This window comes from Osmia lignaria, chromosome 8 (genome assembly GCF_051020975.1).
Source record: "Osmia lignaria lignaria isolate PbOS001 chromosome 8, iyOsmLign1, whole genome shotgun sequence".
NCBI lineage: Eukaryota > Metazoa > Arthropoda > Insecta > Hymenoptera > Megachilidae > Osmia > Osmia lignaria.
The window spans coordinates 5255983-5277894 of NC_135039.1; the positions used below are offsets into that span (position 1 = coordinate 5255983).

At 38.5% G+C, this 21912-nt stretch overlaps 2 protein-coding genes across 2 annotated transcripts in view; both read right to left on the bottom strand.

The window, feature by feature from the left end:
* Nucleotides 1-13481: 13481 nt before the first annotated feature.
* Nucleotides 13482-14870, bottom strand: LOC117611040 (uncharacterized). Its single transcript, XM_076689591.1, has 2 exons — nt 14220-14870; nt 13482-14068 (listed from the first exon to the last, which is right to left on the bottom strand). The coding sequence occupies exons 1-2, from the start codon at nt 14694-14696 to the stop codon at nt 13619-13621; spliced, it is 927 nt and encodes a 308-aa protein (XP_076545706.1). The 5' UTR covers nt 14697-14870; the 3' UTR covers nt 13482-13618.
* Nucleotides 14871-20266: 5396 nt separating this feature from the next.
* LOC143305580 (uncharacterized) overlaps nt 20267-21912 on the bottom strand; it is a 369432-nt gene continuing 367786 nt past the window's right edge. Inside the window, exon 3 of the mRNA XM_076689719.1 lies at nt 20267-20553. Within this exon, the coding sequence (XP_076545834.1) occupies nt 20457-20553 (97 nt within the window). The 3' untranslated portion in view covers nt 20267-20456. The remainder of the gene's footprint in view (nt 20554-21912) is intronic.

Below are 21912 nucleotides of genomic sequence, written 5' to 3' on the forward strand. Positions count from 1 at the left end.
AATTAATTAAGTTGTATAATCATAGCTTTAAGATACCCAGTAAACGTTAAACCAAGCGAACGATCCGCGTTAATATTGTTCCATTCCACCCAATCCTACAGTACTATATTTGTGGCAGTTCTCCAAAGGAAAAGAATAATACACGTGCAATCAGCAATAAAACGCCTAACCGGGAAAATTATCGCTTTGGAATCTCCCTACTTCATTGTTGGATTCGAAGCTTTGAGTGTTTGATCCACATTACATATAGAATACCTTTAAAAACTTGGCGGGTCCGTGGTTGCGAAAATAAAACGATTTTTGAAAATCGTAAAAAGGAAATACAAAATTCATTTAAAAACACAATGGGTTTAATCGTGGACAAACAAAAACCTGGCTTCGGATCCAGCAATGATGGCAATACCGCTAGACGATTCTTTGCTAACTCAAAATTAGCGGCAAAAGTTACGGGCTTAAATGAAAAGTTAATCCAAAATTTTTACATTATTTTAAGAGTAATTTCGACTGCAAGAAACATAAATTTACCTCGGTTTAGTGAAATTTTGCTGGAAACTAAAGATATGTATATGACATATTATAGTTGGTATTATATGCCTAGCACCGTACATAAATTATTAATTCACGGCTCAGATATAATTTCCTTTTTTGATTTATGTCAGAATGTACGTTCTGCCTCCTTTGTCCCTTTCTCCATTCTCCCCACCTAAGCGGCCAAGGGGACCGCGTCACGAGCTGGAAGCTCGGTATACCAGTTCCTATTTGCGTACCAAAGAGCAAAGAGCGTTTTTGTTGAATTATAGTACTTACTTATTAATAACCATATACTTTATCTTAACATACATAAATATATTCAGACTACTGATTCTTCTATAAAACTGAGAGTATTAATTATTACCGATCTAAACACCTTTTAAATAGTATCCCATCAGGTTATGGGCCCAGGTTTTGGACAGTAAACGGTAATCGTGCTAATAGTGAGAAGTGAGAAGAGTTTTGATTTGAGAAGAGATCGTAGAGAGTTGTTTGAAAGTTTAAGAAGAATAGATATGGCCCAAAAGGGAGATAAGACAATGGACAAAGGTAAGCACAAATATAAATACAAAGTACATGGGTGAAGAGTGAGATGTGTTGCATAGAGACGAGCATGAGATGTGAGTGTGGAAAATTTTGTGCGGTTCCTTTTTTTTAATTCACGACAAATTGCGAAGGGAAAAGAAAAACACGTGCAAAAGCACAAAATGGCTGCCTATGTTAGAAGTGCGAGGCTGAGATGTGTTGTGGATGTGTGAGCATGAGAAAACAAAGAGATATTTGAAAAACAAGATGGCGGTGCCGAGCAACGGTTGCGAAAACGTGGTCAACGAAAACAAAGAGATGTTTGAAATATCACGATTGGAAATGCTAACATGGCGGCGCGGCTGCGCAAAAACACAGCTGCCTATGAGAATAGATGTGCGCATGACGTAGAGAAATAGAGATATAGAGTTGGGAGGGAGAGAGAGGTTAGCGCTTATGACATGCCTGGTCTACTGCAGAGGCCAGGAAAGTATGAAGATGACACGGGGACGCCTGTTGTCGATCATCGGTTGCCAGTGTTTTCCCATCTGACCCTCCTAACCCTATTCAGATGAGGTTAATAGTTGAAATATCTTTTAGACAGCTGTATCGGTGAGTGTTATAACTTCAAAAATTGCTTACAGAAAGTTCTGTGCTCCTGTTGTTTCTAAAGACTCAGACAGCTGTGCACGCTTTGGATGAAAAACATAGAAATGAAAGAGTGGTAGTGAGAAATGACAGGAAAAATGTGTATTTTGTGTCGGAGTCGGGAGAAGTGTATAAAATAGGTATATGTAGAAAAACTATACAAGTGCGAATGAATGTGAATTTTATATGTTGAGACTGTACAGTATGGAAAAATAGATGTGTGTGAAAGGACTGGTTGATGAGTTGATAAAAAATATATTGAGCTCTAGGGTAACGTTACAAATCCATGAACTTTTGGATGCTGCGACTGAGACTGGACATTTTGCCAGATGACCAAAGAAGGTTGTGAATGAGATGTATGTGAAATGATTTGACAGAGTGAACAGTCGCAGTGTCCCAAAGTAGTCTGATCATGGATAGGATGACGAATGTTGTACTTCTGTCATCTGAAGTAGTGGATATGAGATTGGATGCGATTTTGAAGATTCATTGCATCTAACCTCTGGTCCGTCTCCAATCTGGTGATACTTGAAGTTCGGTCTGACAGATCGAAAGAAGTATAAATTTGAATTACTAATTATAATTAAACTTCGCAGATAAGAGCACCCTGGACAAGAGAGAAGAGAAGATAGTCACAGAATCTATTGATAGAGTGGAAATGTTAGGGGGACGGCTTCTGCTAGACGGCCCCATATATGATCTAGACGAGGCGTTGGTGACCGAGATAGGAGATGAAGTGATAGATGAGGAGATGAGTGCTGTAGGAGAAGAGTTAGATGAGGAAGGACTGTTGGATGAGCCGGAGGTGAGAGGAATACGACCGATAAACGAGCAGAGCGATGAGCTGGAGGAAATAAAGAAAGAAATAAAAAAGGAACACGCTGACACCAAGAAGTCGGTGGCAGCGGTGTGTGGTGCCATGGTCACCTCAGTAAGGAAAATGGCCGCGGCTCTAGCGAAAGCAGAGGAGTTCAACGACGAGCAACGGACTAAGGTCGTGAATCGCCTGGAAGGACTGGCTGAGAAGCAAACACAGTTCGTTGAGAGATACTCATCAATCGTCCGAATTTTCAATGGGAGATTACTTGACCACCAGGACGCCTACAGAGAGGACAGAGATGAGAGAGCCAGACTGATTGAGGAAAACTTGATGAAGAAAGAGGGAGAATTGGAGAAAAGAGAGGATGACTTGAGACAGGAGAAAATACTGTGGAGACGAGAGAAGGAGAGGAGCGCGACGAGGAGATTAGAGGTATTTATGAATGAACATGTTGACTGTGTTGAGCAACTTTCTGCTGGATGTGAAGTAGATACTGATGTAATAGGGAGTAATGTTAACTATCTTAGAGGAAACCGAGGTGAGCCGACTGAACGTGAGGGTTTAGCTGATAAAGATGAGATCACGAGAGCGGTTGCTTCGGAATTTAGGAAGTTAGGAATAGAACAGGTGTTAGAGAAGTTAGAAAAAGCAAAAAATGAAAAGGCAAAAGAAACGATTAAGTTGGAAGTGACAAATAGAGACGCGGGTTCAAAACGAGACTACAAACTGACTAGTCAGACCAAATGTCAGAGTTGAGATCAAATGATTTATTGTACGTTATAGATTCGACGGTACAGGCGAGTTCGACATATGATAACGAGACAAGCGAAAAACATAGGCATAGAGTCAGAGACATTTTGATAAATAGAGTAGACCTATCACAGGAAGGTTGTGAACATTAAAGACCCTGTTGAATTGTTGTAAAAGATACGGGAATTGAAGCGAGGGGAAGTTAACATGACCTCCGTTAGCTTGAGACAGCAATTGTATACTATTAAATTCTTCTCGACCTATGACAGGAAGGTTCTGAACATTAAAGACCCTGTTGAATTGTTATAAAAGAAATGGGAATTGAAGCGAGGGGAAGTTAACATGACCTCCATTAGCTTGAGACAGCAATTGTATGCTATTAAATTCTTCTCTAATAAAGAGAAAATAGTCGAATTTCTTGATAGGTTCGACGAAATCCTTCGGAATTACGAGGGCATTCCGAATGCGCAGCCGATCTCAGAAGATGAAAAGAGAGACGCGTTCTATAATGCTGTGGTAACAAGCACCCCTCAAGTGCAGTCGGTGAACTTCCTTTTTATCCGACTTCGAAAAGGAGGAGGATATTCAATTCGATGTGTATGTAATTTTTTTTTTTTTTTTATGTATGTTCGCCGATTACTCCGAGACGGATGGACCAATCGGAACGATACCTTTTGCATCTGGTAGAGTATGTCTCCCGATTGGTCCCGTTAAAAAAACATTTTATATTTTTACATTCCGAACGCTTTTTATTGCAAAAAAACGTACTATTTCATATACGTGCGGCGTACGTTCGCCGATTATTCTGAGACGGATGGACCAATCGGAACGAAACTTTTTGCGTCTTATAGAGTATAACTCCCTATTGGTCCCATAAAAAAAAATATTTTGTATTTTTTCATTCCTAACGACTTTTATCGCAAAAGACGTAATACATCATTTATATCTTCCGGTGTCTATGCTGCAGGGAATGTACCGATTGCGATGAAACCTTTCACATTTAGTAGGAGGTATATCCGCAATGATCCAACTTGCGAAAATTTATGGAATTTGTTAACAACTACTGTTATAGCAAAAAATCTATTCCTTCATGTTACTCTGCAAGGAATGTATCGTTCGCGATGAAACCTTTCATATTTAGTAGGATATACAGGGTGCCACGCGACTACCTTGACAGCCGAAGAGGGATAATTGCTAAGGCAATTCTAAACAATGTTTTCCTTTGCCAAAATGTTGGTTAAGGCTTGGTTTTCGAGTTAATAACAAAAAACAGCGATCAATCCGAGCGCATATAGCGCGCAGTTCCAGGGACTGCAATGTCGGGTACGAAAACCGGGCCTGACGTAGGTCGCGAACGAACGGCTTGGCACCCCGTTGGCATAGCACAATAAAAAAACTGAACTGGTAGAACATTTTTAGTCGTTGTTTTGAATGAATACGGAACCTAATCTCTTGTCGCCTGTCATAATGTAAAAAACGAAATTCTAACGCGTAGCATCTTCTGCCTGTAGCGAAGAATATTTCAGGGAATTAAAACAACTTGTTTTCAAAAATAGTAAGTAAAGGTCTCAAATGGACTAATGCAGTTGCAGACTGAGACATATACCATTCGAAAACAGTAAGTGTAACTAAGATTTGAACAAAATTTTAGGTGCAATGGGTGAAGGGTTTAGGAATTATGGGCCTTTGAAGTTAACATGGGCTTCTATGGCAAATGTCACAAAACGTTTATTTTACTTGTTTTTTCATGCTCAACGATTTAAAAACACGGCAGACGAGTCAAAAATTTTCAAGTTGCAAGCAAATTGTTATTTTGAAACTGATGCACTACTTATTACAATCATTGTGTAGTTCAGAGAACAGGCAGTGTTTCGTACAGATACTCATGTCACAATGAGCGCACCTGACGAAAGCAATAGAATTGCAATCAGCTTTGAAGCACTTGTCGTTCATAATGCCATCGAATCAGAAGTCGTACGGCGCGATCCATGTTCCGGGTTCCTCATCCAGGTATCCTGATTTGTGGAATGCAAATCGAATCATGTTCCTGAAGCGAGGAGCGCTGAACTGGTAAATCGTGAATGCATGCAGCTGCAAGAAGCGGTCACGATGCCAGATCTTTACGTCAGTTGAAGTGATTGCTGTGTCTGTTATGAATCGCACAAAGGCTTTGTATGGACGGAAGAAGTGCACATCCAAAGGCTGGATCATGCCTGTTCAACACCTTCTGGTACAAGCTGTGACGACAGATTGTCATCTTTGTTTGCAGACCAGGAATCCAGAAGCAGGAGAACTTTGTGCCGATCTTTAGGCATGCTAGGCCACATGACCTCCGAATAGAAGGTTTTCAGGTCTGCTTTGCTCATGTTCGCTGTTTTACCAGCGAATGCTTTGATGTTTGCCGGATCTGCTGGTTTAGATGCCGGAAAGACACCTTTTGCCTCTGCGACGAGAACGTACATTGGGCGCAGAATTTCGCCATCCATTGACACGATCGGCATGATCATGTAGGAGTGAGTCGTTGCACTGACGGAGCCGACTGCAACTCGAATCTTCACCGTTCCCTTCTCTCTCAAAGTGCGATATGAGTGCAGTTCTTTTTCGAATCGGCTCTGATCTGTGTTGAAGACGTCTTCTGCTCCAATGTTGTCTGCGATCATGAGCTCCCTGATGGATGTCACAAACTCGTCAGCTTGCTGCTCTAAACGTGCATCTTTCTCTTTCCAGTTCTTTGACACACGGTGAGTGATGGCTCTGCTCACAATACGATTACACTTTTTGAACCTTTTGAGCCAGCCGACTGATGCTTTAAACTCGAATGTGTTTTCCGGATCGAGTTCGCTCTTCACTTGCATTGCCCACAGACGAAGTGTCCGATCATGGATAATGGCACAACGCTTTGCCATCTCCTTAAACTTGTCCAAAACGATCGCATTGATCTTCTTCATAGAAGGCTTTGCAAGACTCTTCTCAAAGTTGTACAAGACACTTGCAGTCTTTATCTGCCGGAACTGATTCATGACCGTCGACATCGATCTTCTTTTTTCGAGGATCTCTCCACCTTCGCCTGTAGTCCAGAACTGAAAAGCACGCATCTTGTACTCCTCGTCCAGAGTCTTTTGCTTTTTTGCAGGCGAAGGCATGAAGACAGTCCCTAGAAAAATCCCTAGAACGTAGAACACAAATTACGTCGTCATTACTGAACAGAAAGTAAAAAAATTTGATGTACGTGTTCAGGAGGCCCTAAAAAATGGCGCGCTGGGCCTTACATTATTCAAATCGTCAAAAAGTTATAAAATATTGAAATTTATGTCTGTCAACGGTGAAGAAAATGGCGGATCGGACTCACCTGCATCAATTTATTCGTAATATAAACATTTTTGCGAATCGTATGTCCAAATAGAGACCAGAGCGCCATTCTTTGGGGCGGATAGAACAAAACGAGCACCCAAGGGATGATATACAAGCCTCCAGGTAGACGAAATTTGTGTTCAACGATTTTCACTCGCGAACAGTGTTGCCACCTCTACGGATTTTTCCGTAGATTTACGGAATTTTTATATCATTTACGGAGTTACGGATTATACACTCAAATCTACGGATTTTTTGTCTTTTACCTTCTCCGTTCTTTTTTCAGAATTTTGCAATCCACAAATAAATTTTATTGTATCGATCGTCAATCGTCACCACCTAGTTCTACAAGTGAACTATTAAAAATGAATTTCTAGTGAATTTCTAGTTCCATAAATTGTTGGTTACATGTAGATGTAATATTATTTGAAATTCGAGTCGACGTTACAGTCGTGACATCTTATAGAACATCTTACAGAAACAATCAGACTATCACAATCAGTTATAAAAAGAAATAAGAAATTAATAGAATAAATAAACGTTATTTTCAGGTATTTTATACTTATTTTAGATTTTTTTACTTTTACCAATATATGTAGACAAATATACATTTAAGCATTTTATTTTTCAGTGTTGTGCCCTAAAAATTTAACAGAATTAGACAGAGAATGGCAATTATTGAGAAATTTACAGTTACCATTCTCACAAAATGATAATGTAAAAGTAGAAACGTTTTGGCATTACATATCAACCATAAAGAATGGAGATGGATTTCAGAGCTATCCTTTAATATCCAGTTTTGTTGAAACTCTTTTATGTTTACCACATAGCAGTGCCAATGTGGAAAGATTATTTTCCTCTGTGGTGAAAACGAATGTAAGAAATAAATTAGGCACCAAGTCCTTAACAGGACTATTGCATACAAAACATGCAATAAATGTACCCTGTTTTGATGTGCCACTTACAGAAGAATACAAAAATTTATTTAATAATAATATCTACGATTTTAAGAAAAAACTCAAAGACCATAAGAGGGACGATAGCAGTGTCGAATGTGTCGATGACGATTATGAATAACTAGTTGTAATGTAATAATTTATTTATTTATTTATTAATAATAAACGTGCGAAGCCCTTTGTAATACATAGTGGTAGATAGGATATATAATCAGTAAAAGCAGATCTTGTCAGTTGACATACGATGATTACATAAATGAAAACTTAAGATAAGCATAGAAGAAAAACTAAGCATAGAAGTAAACATATTTATAAGCAAAAACATAAACATAAACATACTCATAACTCCAGTCCGCGGTAATCTCACTGTAGTATACAAGCGCCTTAAACCTAACCTGTCATGTGCGAAGCGTAAGTGCGCCATTCTTGTGAATGAAAAGGCGTAGCGAGTCAAAGAGTGTTAGTGAGGTTAGAAAGACGTGTATAGTGCTCAAAAAAAAGTGACAAGGTGTGCAGGAAGTGCTACATTGAGGTGGTGTTACATAATTGATTACGCAGCTTGTGTTTGGTTGTATTAACAGAGTCGACAAATATGTCACACGTTGAATTGAAGCGATTTACAGTGGCACAGGATCTTCTAACAGTGTTTAGGTGGCCATATTTTGAAGAATACATAGTTTCTTGAAAAAGAATAGCAGTTCTAGTAACTCTAGATGGAACGTGGAACGGTACAAGATCAAGTAGAAATGAACAATCAATGATATTGGTGAGGATCTTTTGCACAAAAATTATTTCATTTATGGTGCGTCTGTCATTGAGTTCAAGAACTTTGAATTCGGTCATAATAGTGCTATAAATGTCCCATAGGAGTGGAGGTTTTGAAGGACAGAAAACGTAGGAATCTATGTTGAATGCGTTCAAGAGCTTTTGCGTGTTTAACTAGCCGAGGAGCCCAGATAATGCTAGCATAGTCTAGATGTGGGAGAACAAGTGCGTAGTACAGTATCAGTAAAGTTCTGGGATCCCTAAAGTGATAACATGTGCGCTTGAGGTATCCCAACATCCTGGATGCTAAGTTGGTGATTGAAGAGATGTGCAACTCAAAGGATAATGCACTATCTATAATCACTCCAAGGTATCTGGTGCTAGATGAGTTAGTTAGGTTAGTATTATGCAGTTTATTAAAAATTATAGGATTATTACCCCTATGAAACCTAACGATTTTGCATTTAGACACATTGAGACTCATTAGATTACGGTTACACCAATCTTCCAAGTACGGAATGTCCTGCTGCAGTAGCTGAGCTTCCCAGATAGAGGTGATAGTGCGGAAAAGTTTAAGGTCATCAGCAAAGAGTAGGAACCTACAAGAAGCGAAGATATGCCTAATGTCATCTATAAATATAAGGAAGAGCAGTGGACCAAGATGGGAACCCTGTGGGACACCAGAAATTGCTAATATAGGTTTAGATAGCTGGCCATGGTATTTGACTTGTTGTGTGCGACTTGATAAATAACTGTAGAGCCACTGTAATAGCTTACCATTAATACCGAAGGAATAAAGTTTATCGATAAGTAAATGGTGATCAACTCTGTCAAAAGCCTTGGCAAAATCAGTGTACACAGCGTCTATCTGTTTGTGAGCATCTAAGGCTTGTGATATAAAGCTAACGTAGCATGCCAAGTTTGAAGTAGTTGATCTCCCATTAATGAAACCGTGTTGTTCAGGTGCAATATAATTGTGCAGAAGTTTAGAAAGTTTACTACAGACTATAGCTTCAAAAATTTTAGATGCAATATTAAGTAAAGAAATAGGTCTGTAGTTTTCAACCTTAGATTTATCACCTGCCTTGAATACAGGTGTAATAATGCTCTTCTTCCAGCGCGTGGGAAATTTGCCAAGTTCAAGGGATTTGCAAAAGATAATCCAAAGAGGTCTGGACAAAATGAAATTACAATGTTTAAAGATACAGCTGGGGAGCTCATCTTCCCCAGGGCTCTTATGTTCATTAAGCTTAATAATTTGCAAAAAAACATCGCCAATATCAATAGAGGAAATGCAAAGATCATTTTGTCCAGACACAGGAACGTCTCCAAGGCCTGGATTAAGAGCGGAAAAGTTAGATTCAAAAGAGTCCGCAAATAGGTTTGCAACAAAGAGAGGATCATTCGATTCACGGTTAGCGTAATTCATATTCGTAGGAACAGAGTGAGACTGGCGATTCCTATTTACAAACGACCAGAAGGCCTTTATGTTGATACGGATGTTATCTTCCGCATTAGATATATATTTCCGATGGCATTCCCTGGTGAGCAAGTTACACCTACTCCTTAGTGAACAGAAGCGTAAATAGTCTGAATACCGCAAGTGCTCTTTATATTGCTTATGAGCTGTTTTTTTAGCCTTTATTAGTGATATCAACTCAATGGTGAACCAGGCCGGATAACTACTGTGGTGAATGAATTTAGTAGGAACAAAAGTGTTAACTGCATAGTTCAAGTGATCATAGAAGAAATCCACTGCCTCGTCAACGGATAGCACTGACATACAGTCGTCCCAATTAATAGAGTTGAAGAAGGATAGCATGTTAGTGATTTGTTCGAATTGTATTGCGTAACTCTAGCTGCCTGCAACTCTAGCATCGTAGGAACCTTGTTGCGTATTTTGCGTGGTCTGAAAGGTCTGAAATGACACACACCTGTGTAACGGTCACTTAACAATATATTTAACACAAAAATAAAGTACGTATAACGGAATCACGAAGAATAAATGTGTGAGAGGACAGATAGTTCACTTAAAGTTACACTATATTAACGCACCTTAAACTAAGGAATCGCGTAACACAAAACTATAAACTACACTAATTGCGCGGGCTGAAAACCAGCTTCGCGTGAGCAGAAAGAACTGACTTGAATGAAAAGGCACGTGGACGTGGACTGCGAGCACGTGGTCTCACGTCGAGCGTTCATCCAAGAAGAACAAAAATCGATCATGGCGTCGATCGTACCGGTTCCGCGTGGAGAGGGGACCGCGTGGACAAAGTGGGCCCGAGAGGTGCTGCCGCTATCGGTAACGGCGCGCCAACGAAGTATTTTCGTTGCCAACTTTGTCGTTCTGCGTAGACATGGGGAATTTCGCCAACAAACCTCTTGCACCAAAATTAATACGTTTTCCACCAATCTGTTTGCAGATAATTGAATTAAATGTTTCTGCGGGATTGTTTGTCACATTCATTAACAAACTATCCGAATAGCAGCTGAGGAATCGTATGGCTTTCTCGACTTCGATATACAGACCGTATAATTTCAAAGATGGAACGTAATTTTTTTTAGCTCTGTTTTCGTCACGCATACACGTATGGCTGCGGCTATTGCACTCCTTGTGCTCACCAAATATATGGCTAGGAATACTTAAAATGTCCTTCTGAAGTTCTCTAGCTTTGATATGCTGAGGCCCTGTTTTTTGTTTTCGCGCATTGACTGCTAAAACGACAGCTCTACGAATATTTAAAATATTTTTTTTAATTATATTTCGGTATGCAACCAAGCCACGATCTCTGTGACCCTTCGTTTGCGTTTTTTTAGCAACGTGTCTCAACTTTTTACATAAATTACGAAGTAAGTGATTGGTACACTCAATTTTTTTAACGGTTACTTTTTGCTCTCGGTAAGGTCTGTTATTTACAATAGTATGATATACGTTACTATCATCGTCGGCAACAACTGTTCTATATATCAAGCCATGCATTTCAATGCTGCATTTGAAACCTTCAGCGATAGCATCACTTTCCATGCTACTAGAACTGGCATAACGATCATAGTTTTTATAACGTTTATGATGTTTTGGGGATGTAGCTTTTCGTTCTGCTATATCACATATTGTGCAGTATTTATTGCGTATGCCGATAAACAGAACTTTTCCTGTGCGGAAACCTACAACGGCACCGACACCGGAAAGTGAATTATAATTCGTTCCATACGATCTTTTCATCCAGCTACCATCCGCTATTACAGTTATGTAAGGGATACCGTCGACGACTTCATTGTTCTCAAAAGCTAATCGTCTTTCTTCTTCGCCTGCTGCCTGCATGGTATGCATTGCGCTTTTCATAAACTGATCTACAAGTTTTTCACGGTACATCCGGTACGTCGTTTCAGCCATGCCGGGCATGTTTAGGGCGGGGTATAATTCTTCTAATTGTGCATAGCCGATTCCGACTGTAACAGTAGTGGTCGTCATGGCCTCATTTACATTCATTATATCTGAATTCATAGGTTCCGACCAAACAGTATCTTCGTAATTGCACATTTGACACTTGAAGAAAAACTGTGTGAGACACCCATGCTGGCGACTACCGATCATTTTCCAGTCGCGAAAATGACATTCAATACCTCGCGCGTGATTGTAGAACATTCTATGTATTTCATTTCAAAAGAACTGAACGTCAACAATGCGGCGGCCATCTGGCATATTTTCCGAAATACGTCCCATATCTTCGTGTCCGACGTCTACGACGAGATTGTCGTCACTATCGTCCAGGACATTTTGTACTTGTACAGTGGGTCTCACACTTGTAGAATCGCATTGTACAACGACAGTTTCGTCGTTTTCGCGAAGGACGTTTTGTGATATGCGCCCAAAATCTTTATTTGCGAAAAGGACGTTTTTCGATTGTGGGATGCGCCCCGCATCATCTTTATTTTCATTTTCGAAAAGGACGTTTTTCGATTGTGGGATGCGCTCCGCATCATCTTTATTTTCATTTTCGAAACGGACGTTTTTCGATTCTGAGATGCGCCCCGCATCTTTATTTTCGAAATGTTTATCTTCGAAAACTGCATCAGCTTGAATCGTCGTTGTCGACGATTTCCATTCTTTCCGTCGCCTGCAAAGTAAAACGAATGTAGGACAATACACACAAGTTACTGAAATGTATAAATTGTTAGCACTTACAGTTTTCTATAAGCTTTTTGAGGGAGAGTCTTCTCCTTAACAGCAATCCGTGACGACTCCTACCTTTTTTATTTCCCATTTGTGCTTATTTTTTTCACAAATGCTTGGAAATTTTTTCAATAATATATATGTATGGCTTCTATGCGAAGACGTCTTATATATATGTATGACTTCTATGCGAAGATGTCTTATTGTTAGAAAGAAATAGATAACAACGCCAGCCATGGCAACGCGCTAAAAAAAAACGAAACGTCAACGCTGTCTCGTTTTCCAATTTCACTGGCGTCGTTGAACTTGGATCGTGCGGACTGCTTCGGAGCAATTAAAAGTACAATGGATTTACAAGGCGACAGTAAGTGTTTCTTGTTTTCTTTACTTCGCGAGTGTCATTGACAATTATAATAAGGATATTATTATTTGTAACAAAAATATTTTTTGCTTTGTCTCATATACAGTGGGTTTATGTGAGCCTATAATGAAAATTTGAAATATGTCTTTCGTAGATTCAAATGAGTTATGTGCATGCTTAAAATTTCGACAAATATAACAGACGATTATTCCAACAATTTTTGCAAGAATTCTTGCAGAAACCGTTGCAATAGTCTGTTTCATCATCTCGCGGACACGCGTCTAGAAAAGGCAATTTTCTAACTTTTTCATTTCAGCCTGTGATGAAAATTTAAAATATGATATTTGTAAAAAATATGGGTAAATATTTAGAATAAGGGAGCCACCTCCGATTTCGATGACCTTCAAATATGTTGTCAAGGTCGTTATTCTGAACAACTTTTTCCTATACATATAATAGTCGGACTCTTTTGGTTTGCGAGATATTTGAAAAAATAACGTGCTTTACTATCAATATTTCCAAGAGTGAATAAGTCGCAACTAGGATCTCATCTATTGTTTTGGGGGGCTCTGCCCCCCAAACCCCCCCGCCCCCACAACGACAATAACCCCAAACCCCTTTGGGATGGACTTTTTTAGGTACTTCGAAAACACATGTGGGGATTAATGAACGGATAGTACATGTAGGTATAAGCTTAATACAGTCAAATACTAAATAGAGCACATATTAGTCATTTATTCGTTTAGACTTTCATTCAAGGGATACATAATTCCCATTATTTTGAAAAACGCATCCAATCTTTCAGAAAAATCGAACTTTTTTTTAAATATGAATTCTGCTAAGTAATAATTAAAATGACATTCTTTGCGACCGTACAAAGGAATATTTCCTCGAATTTCTCTCCACAGTCTTTCAATGTTTTGTGTATGTACCCCTGTTTCTGGATCAACAAAATTTGCCGAGTGGTTTACAGTGTAATGTTTATACACATCTTTATTTATTTCTGCATACGCCTTCCAACAGTCGCTATAAATTATTGTACCCGGAGCAATGTTCTTCAAAATTAGAGGTAACAGTACCTCCGATTTGCGAGACGCTATTGGAACAACAAAAAACTTCTTTGAGTGTCGTTCAATAGCACCGAAAATCCACTGTCCTTGTATGACTCGTCCTCGATTGTATTTTCAGCGACCAAATTTTGCCTCGTCAATCTCCACGACTATTCCATCCCCACCAATTTGATTTTCGTCTTTTATCAACCATTCATACATAAGCTGAGAAATTATTAATAAAGTAAGTTCATAAACCAGTGTTAATAATAATAGGTATTTAATTAATTACCTCTCGACAGAAATTAGTCCAGTCAACTGCTGTAGAAGATGAAATATTAAGTTCTACTTCGAGAAATCTTTGCCTAGGAGTATTCATCATTAAAATATAGCAAATTAATCGACAAGCTACACCAATATTTAAATTTGCTTTTGAGAACCAGGTCCTATGTAATGCACTGATTTTAAAATTGCATGTTAATCGTTTTCTTTTACGATTCGTGATTTGTTTATAATAATGATTAGTACAATGAAAACATAATGATTCTAAACACTTTAATTCTAAAATACTTCCACACTGTGGACATTTTATTGTTTGACGAATAACATTTTTAGAATACAAATAATTCAATAATTCGTCGCGATTTGTGGTTAAAGCTAGAAACTCGTAGAATTTCATTTTAGAAAATTGATATTTATATAACTGTACGTTATAATGATTAGTCGTACACTGTTCATGAAATACAAGAAATGTCAAGTTCATTGATAACTTTGGACATTGAGTCAATGACAAGATATATGTATATATACACACAAGGCACTCTATTGAACACAAAATGCTGTCGAAAATTTATCTAGCCTTAAGATAACTGTTTTCTCAAATATCTCGCAAACCAAAAGAGTCCGACTATTATATGTATAGGAAAAAGTTGTTCAGAATAACGACCTTGACAACATATTTAAAGGTCATCGAAATCGGAAGTGGCTCCCTTATTCTAAATATTTACCAAAATATGTTATGTGGATGCTAAAAATTTAATCGAGATCGGTCAATTAAAATTTTTCGAGAATTGCGACTTCTTAGATGAAAAGTCACGATTTTCAGAAATAAATTACTTGTAACTTCTCAGTGCATTGACCGATCTCGATTAAATTTTTAGCATACATATAACATATTTTTTACAAATGTCATATTTTAAACTTTCATCACAGGCTGAAATGAAAAAGTTAGAAAATTGCCTTTTCTAGATGCGTGTCCAAGAGACAATGAAACAGACGACTATTGCAACGGTTTCTGTAAGAATTCTTGCATTAGAATAATCGTCTGTTATATTTGTCGCAGTGAAGTTAGCCACACATACATTCACTAACACATTCACGCTTTTGTCTTCCGGAGTATCATCCATGTTATTCAATTTTTTTTAGATGCTAAGGATGATAAAGCGGAAGCAAAGCAACCGCAGCCGGAAATGCTGTTGCAGCAGCAAATACAGGAGATAAAGCAGAAAATGGAAAAACTAGAGCAACAAAAAAACAAATATGCTGGATATTTCGTAAGTCGTTTTTTTACGTTCCTGTTTCTACGTTACTTCTTCTATCCACTGTTTATGAATAATAACATAATATTTATTTTTCCAGACATACAGGAAAGAAAAACAACGGATGATACGGCAACATCGCCGTGAAATAAACCGGCTGCGGCGGGAAGCAAGGCCAGGACGCGGACACGGCAGCAGTTACTGTACAGCCGGCCCATGCGGATGCATTCCACATAACTGCGGTGCGGGCTGCAGTACAGTACATTGCAAGTGTCAGGTGCCGGGCGGGTGCCGTGTGTGTAGGCGGCACACTTGAAGTGAGTACGACGATAATATATGTATAATATGTAATAAAGAGAAAGATAATATAAAAATATGATTTGTTTGATTTCAGGAAAAAGTTATAAAAAATTTGTTTTAATTTCATTTTCTTATTATTGTATTCTTTCTTTTATTCTTATTCTTATTATTGTATTCTTTCTTTTATTCTTATTCTTATTATTGTATTCTTTTTTTTATTCTTATTCTTATTATTGTATTCATATTCTCATTCTTCAAATTATTATTTTATTATTGTTATTATTATTGCGTTATTATTTTACTTCTTCTTCTTCTTCTTATATTATTATTATTATTATAAGTATTAGTATTAGTTTATAATTTTCATAATAAATATTTTCATTGTCTACTTACATTCTTGTCATTTATTCCCCTATTCCTTATCCTGTGTACTAACGATGTACATACAGGTGCATTGGCGATTTCATTGAGAAGGATAAACTAACCTTAGGCATTCGATTGGTAGGAATTCGGAGTACAATATCGGGACATATTAGAAAAAAAAAACTTTAGACATTCGATTTGTAGGAATATTCTTCCCTTGGTTATATTATGTTATGTAAAGTTGCGGAGTTCTCTCTCTCATTGAGTCCTCGGCGTACTTTATGTAATTTAATCTGCGTTGTCAGGTAGATAGAGGTTCTCACTTACCTTTCGCTGGATGAGTAGAACCTATCTATGAACCTGTGGTAGTGTGTCGTCCAGGTATTGGAACGGTAGGGTAGATGTTTCGAGTGAAGATCACGCACTTCCGATCACAATGTATGTTTATTCGTTACGAGTACAGTTCTTGATTCGCGCACGTTTACAATTGAGTCTTATAGAATCTTGCTCTGTCGGAGCCCTGAGCTTCGTAGCAGAGTCATAAACGCTAGACTTGATTAATTTATTGATGTTACCGAAATCTTTCTCTGTCGAAGTCCTGAGCTTCGTAGCAGAGTCGTGTAGATTCTAGAGTATCGAACTCTGAGCGGTACTTCGCGGATTATCTTCGCGGATTTAACGATTTACGGATGGCCGGAATGATCTGGTCTGATCGCGATATTTTCGATTTCGTACTATATTGATAAGTTGATGAAGCGTTTCTGATATACTGATAAGAACTGCGCCTGTTATACTAATGAGAACTGCTCGCGGGCGGGCCCGGTCGCGTTCTTTTATATTGATAAATGAGGTCAACATTTTTGATTTAGCAATTCGGGTGAACCACCTCGTTCGGATCGTCAGCGTTCTCGCCGTACGACGACCCGGCTGAGTTGCTCACTCAGAATTTGCGGAACGATGAATTTGGATGGTGCAATAGAAGTTTAAAGAATTTGGGTGATGAAATAGAAGTTTCAAGAATGCGTCACAAGACGTGACAGTTACAAGAAATATATATATAATATTTGGCTGAAGGAGTTAGGACATTCATACATTTCCTAGGTGATGTATGCAGTATCGTATTTTATACTTTGGCGGTGACATACATAATATAGCTATCGTAGTGTGTCATTTAGGTGTATGCGAAAAATGACGTAGAATAGCATGCCGTTACAGTAATGCTCGGCTAAATTTCACTAAAATCTGCTCGGTTAAATTTCCACGACCCAGCTCCACTCTTCTCCCACCACTCAGCACAGCGAGCTCGGTGAAACCTGATCTCAGTAGACAAGGACAGAAAATGAATACAATGAAAAGAAAGAGAACAGACGCACATCAAATGGATGCCGCAACTGGAAAAAGTAAACATACAGTAAAGGAAATTTTATTTTCAGTCATTTTCATCTTACGTTTATAATTGTAGAACCGATGGATAGTTGACATTCTTCCGATTAAAATGAGTCCAAACACGATATAATTTGAACCATATTTACTGTACATGATCCATTATGATTTACATTATGATTAACTCTACGTGATTTCTTATGAAATTATTAGATAACGTAAATACAATCCGATTTACGTCGTGTTTGGACTGATTTCAATCAGAAGGATTTCAATAATTCAATGGTATAATTTTCATAAAAATAAGTTGAAAATTACTGATAGTGAAATTCTCGTTATTGCATGTTCACTTCTTTCACTCGCGGCATCTCTTTGAACTGCCGTGCCTCGACCGTCGCTGCTAGAAGTAGTATGTCTATCTCGCTTCCTCCTATCGTATCTATTCTCTTACTTTGTCAAATTCTGCTCGAGTCAATTCTCGGAATAAAAACGCTACCCTGCTCGCGATAATTTCACTGCTGACTCTCGAAGGTAGTGAAATTTAGCCGAGCATTACTGTAGTTGGATGCAATAACTGAGGTGGCGCTGAAATCAGTTTCTGTTCGGTCTAATTTTCGATGCAACGTTGACTGTTTTATCGACTCGGAATTCGGAGTTCGGCCTCGACGCTCGCATCACCTTAAATTGTTTTCAAAATTTTCATCATTAACGTAGCCTCCAGTCCAAACGTTTAGTAATTATTCCATTTCAATCATTTTTATTTGTTGTTTAGAATGCTTAGAATTTCCTTTTTTACATTATGACAGGCAACAAGAGATTAGGTTCCGTATTCATTCTAAACAACGACTAAAAATGTTCTACCAGTTCAGTTTTTTTATTGTGCTATGCCAACGGGGTGCCATGCCGTTCATTCGCGACCTACGTCAGGCCTGGTTTTCGTACTCGACACGGCAGTCCCCGGGACTGCGCGCTATAGGCGCTCGGATTGGTCGGTGTTTTTTGTTATTAACTCGAGATCCAAGCCTTAACCAACATTTTGGCAAAGGAAAAAGTTGTTTACAATCACCTTGGCAATCATCCCGCTTCGGCTGTCGAGGTAGTCGCGTGACACTCTGTATATCCTACTAAATATGAAAGGTTTCATCACGAACGATACATTCCTGGCAGAGTAACATGAAGGAATAGATTCTTTGCTATAACGGTAGTTATTAACAAATTCCATAAATTTTTGCAAGTAGGATCATTGCGGATATATCTCCTACTAAATGTGAAAGGTTTCATCGCAATCGGTACATTCCCTGCAGCATAAACGCCGGAAGATATAAATGAAGTATTACGTTTTTTGCGATAAAAGTCGTTAGGAATGAAAAAATATAAAAATTGTTTTGCTGGACCAATCGGGAGATATACTGTACAAGATACAAAATTTTCGATCCGATTGGTCCATCCGTCTCGCGGTAATCGGTGAAAAATGTAAATCAAGCATTACGTTCATTCCAAAAAAATCGTTAGCAATGAAACAATGCAAAATGTCTTTTTGACAGGACAAAGTGGGAGAAATACTCTACAAGATGCAAATAGTTTCGTTCCGATTCGTCCATCTGTCTAATCAGCGAACGTTCGGCGCACGTACATGAAATAGTACGTTTTTTTGCAATAAAAAGCGTTCGGAATGAAAAACTATAAAATGTCTTTTTAACGGGACCAATCGGGGCACATACTTCAGAAGGTGCAAAAGGCTTCGTTCTGATTGGTCCATCCGTCTCGGCGTAATCGGTGAATATACAAAAAAAAAAAAAAAAAAAAAAAAAGAAAAATACACATCGAATTGAGTATCCTCCTCCTTTTCGAAGTCGGATAAAAAACAGCCGACACATTCTGAAAATAATCTGCCAGATATCTTACATGTTTGTAACACCTCGGAATCGACATGAAATTAAAAGGTTTGCAAGAACTCGAAACCCTGCATGCGTATAAAGATACTTGGATCAGCGAACACGTGCGAGTTAGTGAATACAAAGCCTTCGTGTATTCGCAGCTTCGCCCGCCCTTATAAATAAAAAAAACTTCGAGAATTTGAATCCCGATTTGCACCATGTTTCTAGGTTCGGGGGTTTGGGCTGGGCGTTGACGGGTCAGTCAGGACATGTCCTTATAGATTATATTATTGGGAAGGGTCAGGCAAAATAAATTACATTAATCACGATTATATAATTTTATTTTCATAGATTATATTATTGGAAAGGGTCAGGCAAAATAAATTACATTAATAACGGTTATATATAATTTTTATTTTCATATTATATTACATTAATGAAGTATGGGGAAGGGTGAGGTAAAGAATCAATTACACTAATAACGGTTATATATAATTGTATATGTGTTATAAACTAGGAATATACGTGTTATAAACTAAGAGTATAAACTAAGAATATATATGTTATAAACTAAGAGTATAAACTGGTGTTATAAACTATAAGTATAAACTAAAAGTATAAACTAGTGTTATAAACTAAGAGTATAAACTAGTGTTATAAACTAAGAGTATCAACTAGGAATATATGTTATAAACTAAAAGTATAAACTAAAAGTATAAACTACGATGGTGGCGGGGGAGGGAATATCTACCACCAGTCCGACTATAACAGATAAAATACACATTAATACACAGTAAAATCTAATAAATCAAAATAAAAACGGATTGGCAACTTACATCGATTTCCTCCTCAAACAAATATCGGAGGTCGAATACTTTTGATGGTGGCGGGGGGAATATCTACCACCAGTCCGGCTATAACAGATAAAATACACATTAATACACAGTAAAATCTAATAAATCAAGAATAAAAACGGATTGGCAACTTACATCGATTTCCTCCCCAAACAAATATCGGAGGTCGAATAAATCGACCTCCGTCCATGTCGCCGCCCACCGCGATTCAAATTCGCGGCGCCACTCTTGCCGCTCCTTGCACTTTGCGTGCAGCGCCGCGACCTTCTCCCACCGCATTATCTCGAATCGCTGCATCATTTTTGCTGTTAAGATGAAAAAAACAACTAGTTAAAAATAAATAAAATTTACACACTACGGGTAATTGTTGAAGACTATGTTACGTGGCCGACGACTTGGCAGCGCGCGTGGCTATCAGAGGCTTTCTGATTGGCGGCCGCGTAACTTATTTTATTATCAATACAACCCGAGCGGTAAGATTGTATTGTGGTAGGAACTGTCACAAGGTTTCACTGGGTTTAAAGGAGAATGCTAATGTGGGTTTGACACAGCAATGTATATATTCTACAATCTTGGTCTATTACAGATGTTGTTGTCGCGAATATAGGTGTATAATGTGATATATTACCTATTTCCACTATGCTCGGTGTTCACGCACTGGCAATGCGGGGGTGTTGTGTGTGGTTGATTGTAATGCCAAATAGAAACACGACTCGCGGATTCTATAAGGTGAATGTTGCTCGAAGGGGACTTCAACCCGATCTCACTAATAGTAACCAACTCACTACCGTACACGACGTGCTCGACACGAGATGAACTCTGGTACTGCCCCCGATCGTTGGTACGAACGGGTTTATATACTAATTAAGAAGGGTGGTCTGGTTACTATTCGAGTGATCAGGCTGGGTCCACCTGCCTCTGCGACAGTTTAGAGTGGTTGCATCTGCTATTTGATTACGGCGGACCCATTGCTTTCCCAAGTGTTTGGTTCTGCTATCGGTGGACCTTCTGTTTATTACGAGAGTAAATGGTCGGTTTGCCCGAGAGTTTTCCTTTCCAGATGTTTAAGCTTATTTGAAAGGAGACACGTTTGATAAAAACGGTCTGTCTACGTGACAACTACTTACGATTATGTTCTACTACTATGTACTACTTAGATTCTCTAGCCGTGGCACGCTCATTGTTATCAGCAAATAATGAATAGTAAAACGAACGCGCGTCGGTTTATAAAGCACTGAGAAAACATCCCCTCCAAACTCTAAGTCCTGAGATGAGTAAGAACTCCGGTCTCTCTCTCATGAAATTGCAAGGTTTGCATGAACTCGGAACCCTACAGGCTTATAAAGATACTCGTGGAGCAAAGAATAAATTATGTTTTTTACGAATAATTATTTATTTTATAATGTCCCCAAGGCAATGTTCTTGTGGATTGTGGAATTATGAATCGTTTATCATCGTAGGGACTAAGCACCTTCTTTTCTTCACATATAGAATATACATTGTGCAATTTTGAACGAATACATCTCTGTTCACGATGCACTTCTAAACGATCATACAAGCAACGTATATAATCATCGAAGGAAATAGTTTTCCTAACTACGTTACTTTTGACGCCCTTCACTTTTTTCGTGTCCCGTTTGCCCTCTTCGCGCAAAGCATACCGA